Here is a 17,593-nt window from a genome sequence, read left to right on the forward strand (position 1 = left end):
CTGGTGTGAAGCAGATCAGTTCCTGTCTGGGCAGTGAAATGGATTAGTTCCAATTTGTCTACTGTAACAACAGATATATGGCCTATGCCATCTCACTGGTTCTGCACAAAGCCCTGGAGCACATGGACAGCAAAGATGCATACATGAGGAAGCCCTTTATTGATTACAATTTGGCATTCAACATTATTATTCCCTCAAAGTTGATCAGTAAACTCCAAGACCTGGGACTCAACACCCCACTGTGTAATTGGATCCTGGATTTCCTTACCTCCAGACCATAATCAGTGAGGATTGGTAAGGACATCTCCTCCACAATCTCTATCAGTACTGGAACTCTGTGTTCTACTCGCTATAAGGCAACACCTACAAATTTACTGATGATACCACAGTAGTGGTTTGTATAAAAATGGGCATTGAGCCAGCGTACAGGAGGAAGATTGAAAAGATGGTGCACCAACAACAATCACACCCAAACCAAGGAGCTGATTGTGGACTTCAGGAAGGGAAAACCAGAGATGTACGATCCAGTGATCTTTGGAGGGTCAGCAAATTTAAATTCTTGGAAGTCACTATCTCAGAGGATCTTTCCTGGACCCAGCATGCTCATGACATTGTGAAGAAAGCCTATACTTCCTCAGGAATTTGTGGAGCTTTGGTATGACTTCAGATGTGAAATGGAAAGTGTGCTGACTGGCTACATCACAGTCAAGTATGGGGATACCAATACTCCTGAGCATAAAGCCCTGTAAAAGGAACTGGATACAGCCTAGGACATCACAGGAAAAATTCCCACTATCGAGAATAGCTACAGAAAATGCTACAAGTTGAAGACCAGCAGCAATCATCAAGGATCCACATCACCTAGCACATGCTCTGTTCTCACTGCTGCCATCAGGAAAGAGGTATAGATTTCACAAGACTCGCACCACCAGGTTCAGGAACAGCTGTTACCCCTCCAGAATCAGACCCCTCAACAAGAAACTCATTCAGTGACTTATTTAAGAACTCTTGCTTTTGCAATTTTTTGATTTTTTTTTTTCCTTTCTACATTGCATAGACTGTTTACATTTCTTTATTTGTTTACATGTGCACATTGAGTTCTTTTTTTTTTACATCGCGAACAAGTGGCAATTCTGCCCTAGCTTGCACAAAAAAATCTCAGGATTGTGTATAATGTCATGTATGTACTCTAACAATAAATCTGAAATTAGAGGTAGAAATAAATATTATCTAATTAACTTTACAGAGACATGGTTACCAAACATCCATGATTGGTAATTGCACATTTTAAGGTGTATTCCTATATTTTCAAAAGAGAATTGCCAAATGGGAAAGGAGACACAATAGTTCTAATATGAAATCATAAAGGCAGTAGATATATGGGATCTGATCAGACAACGAAGTAGAATCAGTTTAAGGGTCACTGAGAAATAACAGAAAGCAAAGATTGTGTATCAACCCTAAATTGTTGTGATATTGAGGCGTGATATAAATTTCTCTCCAATGAAATTTGACCAAAGAAAATATGAATTTATCCTCCTCTCATATGGTTATAAAATGTATAAACATGGATACAAAATTGCCTTGAGTGGTGGTAAGCTGGAAGATTGGGTAAACTTTATAAAAGAACAAAGATTCACAAAGCAAACAATAAAAAGGAAGATACTTTATGGAAATAAGCTGCACAAAATATTACCACAGACATTTTCATTATTATATAAAGCAGAAAAGCATGGCTCAAGTGAATGTGGATCTCTTCCATGATGAGAAGGTAATGCGGAAATGACAGTGGCCTTGAGCGATTATTTTGTATCTTGCATGCCAAGGAGTGATGTTCAGGATATGATAGATTGTGATATGATAGATTGTGATATGATAGATACAGATGCTGTGATTGTAGTGCATTTACAAAGGTGATGGGGATCTCAGTAAGTTGACAAGCATAAAGGAAGTATAGGGTAACAAATGTTTTGGAACTGATCCCTTTGTCAAGGTATGAGCAAAAAGCAGTTAGGTGTCTACTAAAGAGTAAGAACTAGTGGATTTCATTGCTTCACTGTAAACGCACAAGATGTGTGTAAATCTATTGGATTTTGAATGAGCGTAAGTTTAATGGTCATTGTTGGACATTCAACAATGCTTTGGAATAAATAATGCAAATATTTAGTAGGCGATTTTATTCTTTGTCTTTCAGGTATACTATGCAAAAAAGAAAAGGCGGCATCAACAGGGTCAAGGAGACGATTCCAGTCATAAGAAGGAAAGAAAAGTCTATAATGATGGCTATGACGATGACAATTATGACTACATCGTGAAAAATGGGGAGAAGTGGATGGACCGCTATGAAATCGACTCTTTAATTGGGAAAGGGTCTTTTGGACAGGTCAGCTTTAATTTTATGGGCAAACTAGTTGGCTTTTAGACTGATTAGAAATTAAACTACAGGTAATCCCTGACTTACAACCATCATGGAGACTGAAGAATCGGTCGTATCTCGAATGGGAGTAAATTGGAATTGTGCCCCCGCGTATGGAGTACCAAAGTCTTCAAGCAAACTTTTTAATTAAATCTTTTTTTCATCATACATTGGTCGATAACAGCTTAAAGCTTCCTGAATTTGTCAATCAACCATGGCAAATCTTTCCACATTCTGGACCACGTTTACCTCGTTAGTCAGCATTCCGGGCTGGGCATGGTCATTTTGATTCCTTTGTGCATGCGCGAGCCTTCGATGGGTTCATGTATTGGAGTTTGGTTGGCGCATGCATGAGAGTTAAGCGCCCTGACAATAGATTGAAATCGTGTCCTTATCTCTCGCACATGCACTGACTGAACTCCAATACACGAACCCACTACATAGGCACCTACCGAAGACTCGTGCATTTGCACAGGTATCAAGATGGCTGCTCCCAGCCCAGGATCCCGGAACACCAACTAATATAAACTGCATGAATTTTATATATATAGACATATATTTTTAAAAATTCAGTCATATGTACAGATGGTCGTAAGTCCGGGACTACCTGTAATTTCATTCATTATTGACAAGTAAGTTGTACATAGCATAAGTTGCCTCCTTTAGTCCAAGATAATTGTTTTCAATCTTAAAATTCTGATAATCCACTATCCAACTATTCAGAAATTTCAGAAGTTCAACACCTTGCTTAGCAGGTGATCTTTACTGCACCTCCTTCCAGCTGTGGTTGCTGCTTTTCCTTTAAATTTGAGGTTAAAAACTGAAAATGCTGGAAGTAGTAGCAGGTCAGGACATATCTGTGAGAAAAGAAACTGAGTTGGTGTTTCAGGACAAAGAACTGCTAGGTATTTCCAGTACTTTTATTTTTAATCTTAAATTTCCACAAGATTTATTTGATTTTTCACTCCCTTTAAATTTTGTGTTCACTAGAAAAATCATTATAATATTTTATAACAGCTAATAAAAATAAATTAAGTGTTCTGTGGTATTAATATGTATAATATCCAATAGTCTGTAAAATCTTCCAGTCACCATTAAAACCCAAGGAGTTTTTTTTTTATTGAAGGGAGGCGAGATTTGCCTACTGAGCCAGCATTTAATTGTCATCCTTAATCGCCCTTAAGAATGTGGTGGTGAGCTGCATTTTTTGAACTGCTGCAGTCCATGAGGTGTGGGTTCCCACAATGATGTTGGGGATTCCAGCATTTTGATGTTGCAAAGGCAGGAGGTAATAAGTGGAGAAGACCGGGAGTGCACAGCAGCAAGCAAGGAGAGGAGGAATGGCTAGGTGAGTAGAGAGGGAAGGAGGTGGAGAGTTGACAGGGGGAAGGAAAGGGAGGGGGCAAAGGAGAGCAGATTAGTAGAAAATGGAAATGTCAGCGATAATGCCATCTGGCTGGAGAGTGCCCAGTCAGAAAATTGAATGTTTTTCCTCCAATTTACGGGTGGTTTTGGTGAGATAGTAGGAGGCCATGGACAGAATTGTGAGGGCATTGCAGAACTGAAATGGTTGGCCACTGGGAGGTCTCTGATTCTGAGGCGGAGGTGCTCAACAATCTCCAATCTGTGCCCAGTCTCTCTGATGTAGAGAAGGTCACAAAGGGAGCATTGGATGCAGTAAATCAATCATGCAGTAAATCACTCCTGCATTGGACTGTGATGAGGGAGAGGATGTGGACACATGTATGACCTTGTCCTCGCCTACCACTCCACTAGAATCTGCATCCCCTTCCTTGTCCTTGCCTACCACCTCACCAGCAACCACATCCCCTTGTCCTCACCTATCACCCCACCAACCTCTGCATCCAACAGTTTATCCTCTGGAATTTCTGGTACTTAAAACAGGGTCCCACTAACACACACATCTTCTCCTCTCCTCCCCTCTCTGCCTTCTCTGTGATTCCCTCATGCATTCATCCCTCCCCATTCCCCACCATTCCCCCGCCCCCCCCCCCCCCCCCCGTGCCCCGGGCACCTTCCCCTGTGTCTGCAGGAGGTGTCATGCTTATGCCTACACCTCCTCTCTCACCACAGTCTGGAGCCCCATACAGGCCTTTCAAGTGAAGTAACACTATATCTGGAACCTGAAATTAAAAGAAACATGTTGGAAATGCCCATCACATCAGGCAGATTTCTTTGGCTTGGCTTCGCGGACGAAGATTTATGGAGGGGGTAAAAAGTCCACGTCAGCTGCAGGCTCGTTTGTGGCTGACAAGTCCGATGCGGGACAGGCAGACACGATTGCAGCGGTTGCAGGGGAAAATTGGTTGGTTGGGGTTGGGTGTTGGGTTTTTCCTCCTTTGCCTTTTGTCAGTGAGGTGGGCTCTGCGGTCTTCTTCAAAGGAGGTTGCTGCCCGCCAAACTGTGAGGCGCCAAGATGCACGGTTTGAGGCGTTATCAGCCCACTGGCGGTGGTCAATGTGGCAGGCACCAAGAGATTTCTTTAGGCAGTCCTTGTACCTTTTCTTTGGTGCACCTCTGTCACGGTGGCCAGTGGAGAGCTCGCCATATTACACGATCTTGGGAAGGCGATGGTCCTCCATTCTGGAGACGTGACCCATCCAGCGCAGCTGGATCTTCAGCAGCGTGGACTCGATGCTGTCGACCTCTGCCATCTCGAGTACTTCGACGTTAGGGATGTAAGCGCTCCAATGGATGTTGAGGATGGAGCGGAGACAACGCTGGTGGAAGCGTTCTAGGAGCCGTAGGTGGTGCCGGTAGAGGACCCATGATTCGGAGCCGAACAGGAGTGTGGGTATGACAACGGCTCTGTATACTCTTATCTTTGTGAGGTTTTTCAGTTGGTTGTTTTTCCAGACTCTTTTGTGTAATCTTCCAAAGGCGCTATTTGCCTTGGCGAGTCTGTTGTCTATCTCATTGTCGATCCTTGCATCTGATGAAATGCTGCAGCCGAGATAGGTAAACTGTTGACCGTTTTGAGTTTTGTGTGCCCGATGGAGATGTGGGGGGGCTGGTAGTCATGGTGGGGAGCTGGCTGATGGAGGACCTCAGTTTTCTTCAAACCAAGTTAATGTTATAGGTGTATACACAACAATAGAACTACTTAGTTCTGATAAAATAGAGAATACAAATTATGGATTTCACAGCTCCATAACTTAACAAGTATGAGAAGTCGTGGTCTTGATATTCTTTTCACTATCAACATCGGATCTTCAACTGGGATGTTGGCATTATTTACACCCAAGTCCATTTGAAACAAATCTGTAAACTTCCCCTTGATTGTTCATGAACCTACAAAAATGTAACTTTACTAGATTTCATGTGACACACCAAAGATGAAGGTGCCACCAGCTTTAGTTCATAATATACTTTTTGTATCTATTTTCTTCTCTTTGGTTCAGAATCTGTTATGGGCCATCTATCAACATTAACTTAAAACTCTCGTGTTGATTCAGTGTTACCATTTTCAGAGGTGATTTCAACAAATGCTTGGACACTCAGTACTAATTTCAAAACTTGTTTTTCGTACTTCATTCTTATTAACATTTGATTATGGTGTATCATAACTTTGCATCTATATGGAAAGATAAACCATTTATTTCTGGTTTTAGTTTCCTGTAACTGCCCAATTATAATAAAGTTTGGTGAATGGAAGTGGAATGTATCATTTTGTATTCCAAGTTGCACATTTTTAAAAGTTTCAAGCCTTTGGGTAGTTAGTGCAGGTATACAATCCTTTATCTGGAACCCTTGGGAATTTCGGAAAGCCAGATTTAACCCCACCCGAATTGTGCTACTGTATCCACCCCCACCCCCTTCCGGTCGCGCTACTGGTCTCTCGTCCGCCTGACTCGCGCTGCTGGTCTCTCGCCCGGCCGACTCACGCTGCTGGTGTATCTCCCCACTTGCCAGCTTTTGGAGCTTTCCAGATTTTAGATGTCTAAATAAAGGATTGTGTACCTGTATACATACTCACAGTTTAGATCCCTTAGCCTTGTGAGATGTAAAATTGAATGAAACCTCTGCAACCAACAGCTTATCCTCTGGAATTTCTGGTACTTAAACCAGGATCCCACTACCAGACACATCTTGAAAATAAGTCATGAAATATATTTTTCATTTGGGATCGTCGTGCATATATCATGGTTGTTGAGTGTATTTCTCCCAACAAATATCTGCATGTGGTTTGCTCATTCTTCTTGTTTTACTTGTAGGTTGTCAAAGCATATGACCGGGTGGAACAGGAGTGGGTAGCAATAAAAATCATAAAGAACAAGAAGGCATTCCTAAATCAGGCACAGATTGAGGTCCGGCTGCTTGAGCTGATGAACAAACATGACACAGAGATGAAATATTATATAGGTAAGGAACTTTTTTGAAGTTTATAGGTGTATATATTTAAAAATCAGCTTCAAAATTTATTTTGTATAATTCCATTACTAATATTAGCCTGCAGCATGACGTGGACGTTTACCCCTCCATAAATCTTCGTCCGCGAAGCCAAGCCAAAGAAGATTAGATACTGTCACTAAAGTAATGAGCATTTGAAGCATTGGTCTTATAATCTATTGTTTGGTGCCATACAGACAGGCAAAAACACCTTAAAACGTGGTTGGTCTGGTCATAGTATAAGACTGTGTAAAATGTATACCAAAATGATTTTTCATGGCTCTAGGTGCCTCTCTCAGAACTTTAGTGGTAATATGATAATATCTCATTCAATGGTGATATTGAGTTGGAAAAGATGTGTTCAGAAACTTCTGACTTTAAACAAAATCACTGTTGTACTATGTGAATCATGTACTTTGAAGTACAGGGAGTTCCTGGCTTACGAACAAGATCCTTTCCTACCCTTTGTCTGTCTTTGAGTCAAGTTTGTAGATAAGTCGGAACAAATATGTGTGGTTCTTATTTAGTGCAAGTTAATGTTTCTTAGTACTGTTTAAAAAAAAAAAGAAGTAGCTCTTAAAACAGTTTAGATGGGAAAAAAATCATGATTAAAAGTTAACACTCTTGTTCCATGATATTTCTTTTGCTATCAACATCGAATCTTCAACTGGGATGTTGGCATTACTTCCCCTTGATTGTTTGTGAACCTGCAAAAATGTAACTTTACTAGATTTCTTGCAAGGGGCATTTGTGAGGTCGCGTTATGCGCATGTGCGAATTGGGGATGCATGCATGAATTGGGGGCACAATTTGTTCTTAAGTATGTCCATAAGTTGGATGTTCATAACCTAGGAACTCCCTGTATATTTTTGAATTTTCTCACATGAAAGCTGATCTCGAGTTGCATTATATACTTTGAAGATGACCAGACATTGGGCTTCTTGAAGTTTTGTAAGGGTGCACTGGGTGTTTTTGGTAAGGTGAAATAAAAACACAAAGTATTGGAACCATTCAACAGATAAGTCAGAAAAGTGAAAAGAGAAACAGAATTGGTGTTTCTCACATCAAAGAACCATTAGAATGAGAAAAGTTACCAAGAGGTTGCGAGAAATAGATAGGATAAAATGAGCTTTTCTGATAGTGTGAGATCAAGGATTCAAAAGATAACAGTTGTCTGCTTAATAGACTATTGGGGTTGAATAGAATGAGAAAACGGAGAAACATGTAAAGTTCTAAAATGCAGGTCTTTGATATTGTGGAACCTGAAATTAAAAGAAACATGTTGGAAATGCCCATCACATCAGGCAGATTTAATGGGGAGAGAAAAACCAAGTTAATGTTATAGGTGTATACACAACAATAGAACTACTTAGTTCTGATAAAATAGAGAATACAAATTACCTAAAATTTTTAAATCTATATTGAGTCCTGAAGAACGTAGCATTCTGAGATGAAAAACAGTGTTGTGCTCATTAAAATTGAAGGCAGCCACAAGGCCATTTCAGATAGCCCAAAAGTTGAGATGTGAAGGCGGAGAAACTCCGCCAAAATGCATAATCACCTACCTTTCTGAATGTGCGGAGGCAGTCTCCGAGCCGCATATTCCGAACCCTCTTCAAGAGGTATAATCTCCACAGCGCAGCCCTCCGCTGATCAAACGTACAGCCGCGCTAAGTAGCTGTTTAGGGACTGTTGGGGCAGCAAAGTCCGGTGGGGCAGCGGGAGCTGTCAGTGGGGACCGTCAGGGCAGCGGAAGATATCAGCGGAGTTCGGTGGGGCCCGTCAGGACAGCGGGGACTAGCGGGGCAGCAGAGGCCGGGGGCCGGCCAGGCAACGGGTGCCGTCAGGGTGGCCAGTGTGGGCTGAGACAGCCACTCCGGGTCTCTTTGGCCTTCAGGGCCGTGCTCTGGGGCTCAAGACGTGGCAGAGCAATGGCCATCTTCTCTACCCTGTTCTGGGAACCATAGAGCAGTTTCAGCTGCGTGGGAGATTATGGGTAGGGAAGACGGCCATTGCTCTGCCACATATTTATGACAGGTGGCATTACGGCACCAGTTGCCTCACCTCCGTTGGATCCGGAGGGCGCTACAAGGCACCTTTGGATATGAATAGGATGCTGAAGTAGCCTTTTAGGACTGCTGTCTGAAAGGTGAGTTCCCATTTTTCCATCCGCTCCGTAGCCGGTCTCAAGGCGGAGGTCTGACATGAAATGGCCTACAGAGAGACGTTAATAAGGGATAAGAATAGAGAACAGAAGTGAAAGCAATTAGAAGCTCAGGGACCACCCTGTGGAATGAAAAGAAATGCTTTACAAAGTGGTCACCCTCTGTGCACTTGATTTCAGCAGTGTAGAGGATTGGAACAAGTGATATTTTTGTGTTTTTAATTTTTAAGCAAAATTGCTGTAGTAATTGGAGATTTTTAAAGAAACTGGCCATATGGAACAGGAGTGTATGCTTTGTGCAGTTTTTTATTGCACTACCAATAAGAGGTCATTCTCATCTGCAGCAAAAAAAATCTCAGGGTTATGTATGAGGTCATGTATGTACTCTAAGAGTAAATCTGAATCAGTAAAAGTAAAGATGATATGGAATAAAAAGGCATTCCAACAATATCACTTTTGTAGAAAAAGAAATGGAAAAATTCTAACACTGACATGTATAACTGATCAATATGATAACTGCATAAGAGTGTGAATGGGGAAATGTCTGAAATGAAACATGGAGAGAAATAATGAGAATAAGGATCAAACTGGAAGTATTAGGAAGATAGGATAGAATTTTGGGAAAGAAAGTTTTAAAATTGTTTAAATTCTGTCAGGTGAACTGTTATAATTAACCTTATCTTGGAAAATTCTCATTTCAGCACCATTTATGTGGTAACTATAAAAGTAATTGGGCAATGTATAATTTTGTTTTTAAACATTTGAATGACTGGTCTGCTTATATATATTTTATTCCCTCTGCAGTTCATCTGAAGCGGCACTTTATGTTTCGAAATCACCTCTGTCTCGTCTTTGAGATGCTATCCTACAACCTATATGACTTGCTCCGTAACACCAATTTCCGTGGCGTTTCCTTGAACCTTACACGGAAATTTGCACAGCAGATGTGCACTGCTCTACTCTTTCTTGCTACACCAGAGCTCAGCATTATCCATTGTGACCTAAAACCTGAAAACATCTTGTTGTGCAATCCCAAAAGGAGCGCAATCAAAATAGTTGACTTTGGCAGCTCATGTCAGCTTGGACAGAGGGTGTGTATTATTACATTAAAGTATCTGAATGGATTTTGCTGCTGCTTCACTGATTTTCATTTACGAGGCAAGCTTCTATTTTAATGCAACTGGTCATTACATACTTTTGGAATGTACATCTTAACTTCGTAGAAATTAAAAGAAATTAATTTGGGTCTTAAAGTTTTGAAGGTACGCACACTCCTAGATGAGAGCTGGTTTGATGTTCTTGGACAGGAGTAGTGGAGAATAGAAAGAGTTTGAGTTAAGTGAGTCAAATAAGAGGAGAAATTCCAAGAGGTTGGATGAACATATCTGAAATGCTGTTGAAAAGTAGCTGAGATTTTGGGAAAGTTGAGTACATCAGTGTAATTGGATATAAGCTGCCGCAGGGTACTACAGTAGAACTCCGTCCGATTATCCAAAATCAAATTATCCAAAAATCCTCAGTTATCTGAATTTTTTTTTGGATCCGGAAGTGATGTCTGTTCGGCTCCGAAATTTTTTTTTTAATAATTGAGGATTTCAGAAATCTTCATTTATCAAAAAAAAATTGAAGCCGAAATGACATAATTTTTGGATAAATGAGGATATCTGAAACAATCAGAAATCCTCAGTCATCCAAAAAAATTTTTTGGTGCTGAACTGATGTCACAGGTTGAAAAAATTTTGGAATTTTGAGTTTTTGGTGTTGGATTTATCTTATTTTGTTTAGGTTGTTTGTTGGTGAGAATTAAAGATTATTTCATGCTTAAAAAGCCTTTTTTTTGTTTGTTTTTGTTTAAACACTTGCAAGTGATTTACTGTTGCTACTGGGCTGTTTTTAAAAATGACCAGTTATCCGAAAATATCGTTAATCCGAAATTGGCCCAGTCTCGACCATTTTGAATAATCGGAATTGTACTGTATTTTAATTCACAGTTAATTTAAATTTGTGCCTTTTGCTCAAAATGCAAATTAAATTCTAATGCTGATTTATTATCCACTTAAATTAAAAATAACTTGAACAGCATTTGCAATATTTATTTTTCATTGAGAGATTTCTTGTTCCTGGGTAATGTGGTGGACCTATAAATCTTAAAACTTTAGGAACCAATATTGATATTTATGGGAAAGAGAAAATTGTTTAGTTTTGTCTAGTTTTAATCATTAAAATAGCACAAATCAGTGATATGAAAAATGTTCTTCCTCATTTCTCAGAGATACAGCAAGGAAACAGGCCCTTCAACTAAGTCTGCACTGACCATTTGCATTAATCCTGCTTTATTCTCCCCACAATCTCCATCAATTGTGAAATTCCACCATTAATTAGTGCTGTAGGAGCAATTTGTCTACTGATTCAGCTTGTCTTTGGGACGTGGGAGAACTTGGAGGGGGAAAGGGATTGCTAGAAGGCATCAGGAGCTCAAGGTGGTAGCACAAAAGTTTGCTGCTGCACCACCCTAAACCTTCAAAGCTTTTTTCATGCCAGTTTTCATCCATTTAACTGTACATTTGAAAACTTAATCCTGAGCTTCAGTGAAGTAATTCTCAACTTTTTGGGATGGCAGAGTTAGCACAGTGGTTAGCGCAAGGCTATTACAACGCCAGCGAACCCCCTTGTCTGCGTGGGTTTCCTCCAGGTGCTCCAGTTTCTTCCCACTTTCCAAAGGTGTACGAAGTTAGCAGAATAATTGGTCACAATGGTGCATTTTGGCTTGTGGGCCAGAAGAGCCTGTCACCATGCTCTATCTCTAAATTTTAAAAAATTATTGAACAAGGCATCTAAGTTTTAATAGAATATTCAAAAAAATACATTATTATGCTTTCAATATTTCCTGTATTAACTGTTGTTTAACTGCTTTATAGATATACCAGTATATTCAGAGTCGTTTTTATCGGTCGCCAGAGGTGCTTCTGGGAATGCCCTATGACTTGGCTATTGACATGTGGTCACTAGGTTGCATTCTGGTGGAGATGCACACTGGAGAGCCGCTCTTCAGTGGAGCTAATGAGGTAGGAAATTAATATTAAATCAAGCTTGTATCAGTAGGTGGTAATATTGATCAGACTCTCAACATTTGTCTTTGAATCATGTTTTATTGTCTGATTCAGAAAACAAAATATGTTATCAATTATATATGTAATCTAAATATAGTACATTTCTCTTGTATCATTGCATTAAACTGTAGGGAAACTATTATTTGCATATTGGCTGAGATATACTGATCAAAAATGACAGAGGACCCCAAAACCAGCAGCATTAGATAGACACGACAACACAGGGTTTCTTAAAAACAAAAGTAGTTTTTAATTATATTTGAACAACAAAACAGAATTAAACCTTAACTTATTATTTTACCTACCTAACTCCTTAATCTCCCCTATAATACTAAGCGCAGATGTGTGTAATGGATATTTGAGATTAGAAAAGTTCTTTGGATTACAGTCCAATCTCACAGGTTGCAGGCAATTCTTGTACTGTGCACAGAAGTTAGCATTAACAAAGTTCACCAGTCTTTGGTGCTTAACAGGCAAATGGTTACCACTCCAGAGGGTTCTTGCTGGCTTTCAGAGAGAGATTCCTTTTCCAGGACATCTGGAACTGATTCCTTCTCAATCAGTCCTGCTACAAAACTTGCCCCCTTCAGGGTTCTCCAGATGATCCTCTTTCTTTCAGGTCACCTTTCACACCACAATGTCCTCTCTTTTGACCAGGCAGCCTTCCAAAGTTTGCCAGCTTGTCCCCCTAGAACAGATTGCTGTCTCTCTCCTCTCTGTTTCATTCTCCTCTCTGTTTCACACCCTCCCTCTCTGAGAGCAAAACTCTTTTCTGCCTGCAAAGATCACATGCTCTCCCAGGCAAACTGCTGTCGATACTTTGTTGCCTCCTTCAAAAAACATTCTGCAAAAGTCATGCAAATATTCTGTGTTTTAAAATATGTGTATGCAAGCTGCTCTAACAATTCCTCCCAAACCACCTCTAAATACTCGGTCGCAGTACTTAAAAAGTTATAAATAATATCCCTCTTGTAGATAGTAAGTAGGCAAAGATTTAGCAAATATGAAGGTGCCTATTTTGGCAAAAAAAAAGGCATATTTGAATTATCAGAGGTTTCTGAGCCTTGAAGTACAAAAGAATCTGCATGTCCTGGCGAATGATTAGGGGTGCAGAAATTGCAAGTAGTTAAGTAAACTAACAGAATTAATGAGTACAATACATTCCCCCTTATCCGAAATTCAGTTAAGTGAAAAGTTCTATTATGCAAACTTTTGTTCGGCGGCGACATGACGTCACAAGTTGAAAAATATTATTCACCCACTGTGCACATGTGGGTTCTGATGAGCTGTTATCACCAATTTGGTGGTAACAGACCTCAGAACCATCTGGGAAGACAGACGCTAAATGGCTGGATGCTGGCTCAGAGAAACAATCTGGAATCTTGAACTATTAGTGAGCAACGGGAGGAAGTTGGCGGATCAGGCAGCGCATGGGGAGATTGTCCTCGATTCAGGTAACTCTCTCTCCTCTCTATTTCTTTTTTTCCCTCCACTGTACTTGATTCTCCGCTGACCCTGTGTCGTCAGGGAGAGTGGCCTCCTGGACAGGAGCAGGGACTTCGGGCTCCCAGCCAGGAGCAGCAATGGGGAGGTATTGGGGATTGGCGACGGCTGATCTTCCATTTACCGATACAAGTATTCTGATGGTGTTACTGGGCTGCTTAAAGCCATTATTTCATTATCCGAAAAAGTCCTATCCCAAGCTTTTCGGATATGGGGAAATGTACTGTATTATGTGCAGAATACCGAAGGAGGGATCTTGTGCTTCTGTTAGCTTGGACAGTGGTAAAACCAAATCTAAGGTTGTGTATGGTATTGATCAGGTTTAAGATATTAATGCACTGGAGGCAGTTCAAAGCAAGTTTGCTAGAGTTGTCTGAAATGGCTAGGTTGTCTTATTAGGAAAACTTGTGTTGCGGATAGAAGAATGCGAAAGATGGGACATACTTGGGTTGTTTTGTATGGAGCGTCAGAGGCTGAGGGGAGTCATGATAGAGGTACTTAGAATCATTAAAGCTATTGATAGAGTAGGAAGTCAGAATCTTTTCCTCAGGACAAAAGCATCACAAACTAGAGGACCTACATTTAAGGTGAGGGGGAGGAAATGCAAGGGAGATGTGCGGGGCAAATATAGGCAGAAAGTGGTAGGTGCCTGAAACTGGCTGCCAGGTGTAGTGGGAAGAGATGTAGTAGTGGCCTTTAAGAGATGTCTATACAAACACATGAATATGACTAGGAAGAGCAGATATCTATTAGGTCCAAGCAGGAGAATTTTAGTTTGAATTTGGACATGTTCCTGTGCTGTATTGTTCATTGTATTATAAAGATTGAGAATGGAAAACGTGTGCAGAAATATTAGGTTATCACTGACTATTGAAAGTATTGACTTCCTTTTTTAGAAAATTCTTGAAGTGATTGAAGCTGAAAGGATACCCCAGCCGGCCCACAATCATTAAATGTATATTGGTCTTGTTAAAATTAAACCTAAGATTATATTTTTAACACTATATTGCATTTAAAAGTCGACCCCCCCCCCCTTTAGTTTTGAACCTGCCTGCCCACCCATCCGAGCTCGTGGAAACACGATTGTGGACTCCCTCCTAGGCCTTAGCTGCCCATCCGAGCTCCCGACACCGCGAGTGCAGACTTGCCGCCCAGTCCTAGCTGCCCATCCAAGCTCAATGCCCTGAATGCCACAGGTACATATCACAGTCCAAAGTAGTATGTGTAATAGTCAACCCCCTCAATTTTACCCATTGGTCCACAAAATTTGACCACAGGTACTCCCTGATTTGCAACCTATGCGACTTGTGTCCATCCGCACATACAGCCAAATTTTCTTTAAAAATATACAAGAAAATATAAAATGTATGTGATTTATGTTGTATATGACAAACTATAACAGATACTGGACGTGAGAGCCAAAATATGCATGTGCACTTTGTTAGTCGGCATCTTGGGATCCATAGGCTGGCTGCAGCCATCTTGATTCCTGTGCTTATCTTCGGTTGGCGCATGCACGATGGGTTCATGTATTGGAGTTCACTTGGTGCATGCACAAGAGTTAAAGGCGCAAATTCAATATCGGCAGGGTGCTTAAATCCTGGGAATACGACCTACAGCTTTTAATTCCTTAAGAAACTTGGAATTTAATTTTCAAATTGGTTAATACCTCCTCTTTATGTCCCCGCCACTCTCCTACAATCTAAAGTAGTCGATAGGGCTCACATGTCCATAGTCAAACTATCTTGTTTTTATGCGGATGTATCTCCTTGTTGTGATAAGGGCAACAATTGAGGTGCTTCATTAATTCATATGTTCTGGAGTCTCAAGAAATAATGAAACAAAGTATTTCAAACAGTCTCTGCACTTTTTAAAGTTGATTTTAAACCTAATCCCTTAACTGCTTTATTTGGTATTGTTGGAGAGAGTGACGTAACTTTAATGGCTTGCGAGTTGCATGTATTAGCTTTTATTTCTCTTCTGGCTAGGAGGGTGGTGTTGCACCAACCAGGCTCAATGGCTACATGATGTCATATCATGTTTAAATTTAGAGAAGATTAGATGCTCAATTTTCGATTTGAATTCAAATTTTCAAACTGTGGGGACCCTTTTTTAATTACTTTTATAATCTTTGATTTGTTATGAAGGTAGAACTATTGGTGAATGAAGTAATTTATCATTCTTTTTGATAGTGGGTTTAGATTTTCCTTTTTTATAATAAAATATCAATACATTATAATCTGTTTGATTAAATTTCAGATACCTTGCAATAATATGATTTAAGTGTAATGTATCTTTTTGAATTTAAGCATATCTGTATGCACTCTTATTGAAAAATAATTTTAAATTTGATAAAAAAAATATCCTCACAATTGGGGCATTTATTTGTATTTAGAGTTGGTTTGACATTGTTAACTGAGTAAAACTATATAGAGCACCAAACGTTGGGAAGACTCAGCAAGTTTGCCATCATCTGAAGACACCAGTCAGATGAAAGGTTGTCAACCTGAAAAGTTAACTCTTTCTTCCACAATAGATAGTGCATGACTTGCTAAGTATTTTCTGCTTCTCTTGATTTCCAGGTTATCCAGACTTTACTTTTAGAATATAAACTGGTTTCTTTGAGCTGAAATTTCACTTTTATCTAATATTTAAAAATAAAGACAAGGGTCCAAGTTCATATTCAAGTTTATTATCATCTGATGGTGCAAATACAACCCACCAAATCGGTGTTCTCTGGACCTCTGTGCAAAAACATGTAAACACACATTCAACAATATATGTGCAGTATGTGTAGACATATTAAACAATTATTTTTATATAAATAGGGGAGGGGCAGTTAGTACGAGCAGTTCATTGAATTGTTCCACAGTCTTACTGCCCGTTGGAAGATGCTGTTTCTCAGCCTGGTGGTCCTAGCTCTGACACTCTTGTATCTCTTTTCTGACAGGAGTGGTTGAAAGATGCTATGTGTGGGGTGGAAGGGGACCTCGATGATTTTACGCACCCTCTAAGTAACAATCCTGGAAGATCACGTCAGTTGATGGGTGGGGGGGTTGTGAAGGAGACCCCAGTGATCCTTTCTGCTGTTCTTATGGTCCTGTGGATTAACCGCCAATCCAGTGCACTACAGCAACCGTACCATGTTGTGATATAGCCACCCAGGATCCTCTTGACGGAGCTCCTTTTGGCATAATGGTGATCGAAGCCTTGTCTGCCGCAATCTTCTCAGGAAGTGCAGTTGTTGTGGCACCTTCCTGATATAAGTAGATGGTTTGTGTCCAGGATAGATCACTTGTTAAGTGAACTCCAAAGAACTTGGCACTCTGTACTTTCTCCATTATAGTGTTATTAATGTGTAATGGAGAGTGGTTGTTTCTGCTCCTCCTGAAGTCCACGATCATCTCCTTCATCTTGTCCACATTGAGACTCGCGTTACTCTCACACCATTTCACAAGATTTTCCACCTCTTTGTAGTGCAATTCATCATTATTACTGATGAGGCCAACTACTGTCGTGTCATCTGCAAACATGATGACTGTTGGAACTAGATCTGGCATTGCAATTGTGTGTCAGTAGACTGGGTTGAGCACACAGTCCTTAAGTACTCCATTGCTCGACGTTCTGCTACCAACCCAGACAGACTAGTCTTTCCATCTGAAGTTCAGAATCCAGTTACAGAGTGGTGTGTTCACTCCCACAGGTTAATGTAGCTCTAACCTAAATGTGTATCCAGAATATATAAGATGAAATTTCACTCTTGAATTTAGCATTACTAATTCCATTCTTATTTTCTCTGTTTAGGTGGATCAGATGAATAAAATTGTAGAAGTTCTAGGAATCCCCCCATCTCACATTTTAGATCAGGCTCCCAAAGCACGTAAATTTTTTGAGAAGTTATCTGATGCCTCATGGACAGTAAAGAAGACCAAAGATGGCAAGAGGGTGAATATCAAGAGTAACATAAAAAAAATTGGAAACACAGTAAGG

General features: G+C 40.3%; 1 protein-coding gene across 15 annotated transcripts in view; it reads left to right on the forward strand.

Moving 5' to 3' along the window:
- dyrk1aa (dual-specificity tyrosine-(Y)-phosphorylation regulated kinase 1A, a) overlaps window positions 1-17,593 on the forward strand; it is a 225,845-nt gene that overhangs the window by 71,347 nt on the left and 136,905 nt on the right. For 14 of the 15 annotated variants that reach the window (XR_011341584.1, XR_011341583.1, XR_011341582.1 and 11 more), the window contains 5 exons: window positions 2,195-2,383; window positions 6,652-6,799; window positions 9,795-10,081; window positions 11,909-12,055; window positions 17,408-17,587. Coding sequence is in view for 12 of the 15 variants with exons in the window: in XM_069888870.1 (XP_069744971.1) it covers window positions 2,195-2,383; window positions 6,652-6,799; window positions 9,795-10,081; window positions 11,909-12,055; window positions 17,408-17,587 (951 nt within the window). In the remaining 3 variants the exon portion in view is untranslated. The remainder of the gene's footprint in view (window positions 1-2,194; window positions 2,384-6,651; window positions 6,800-9,794; window positions 10,082-11,908; window positions 12,056-17,407; window positions 17,588-17,593) is intronic. The other variant, XM_069888867.1, reaches the window with a different exon arrangement.

Source organism: Narcine bancroftii, chromosome 7 (genome assembly GCF_036971445.1).
Source record: "Narcine bancroftii isolate sNarBan1 chromosome 7, sNarBan1.hap1, whole genome shotgun sequence".
Taxonomy (NCBI): domain Eukaryota; kingdom Metazoa; phylum Chordata; class Chondrichthyes; order Torpediniformes; family Narcinidae; genus Narcine; species Narcine bancroftii.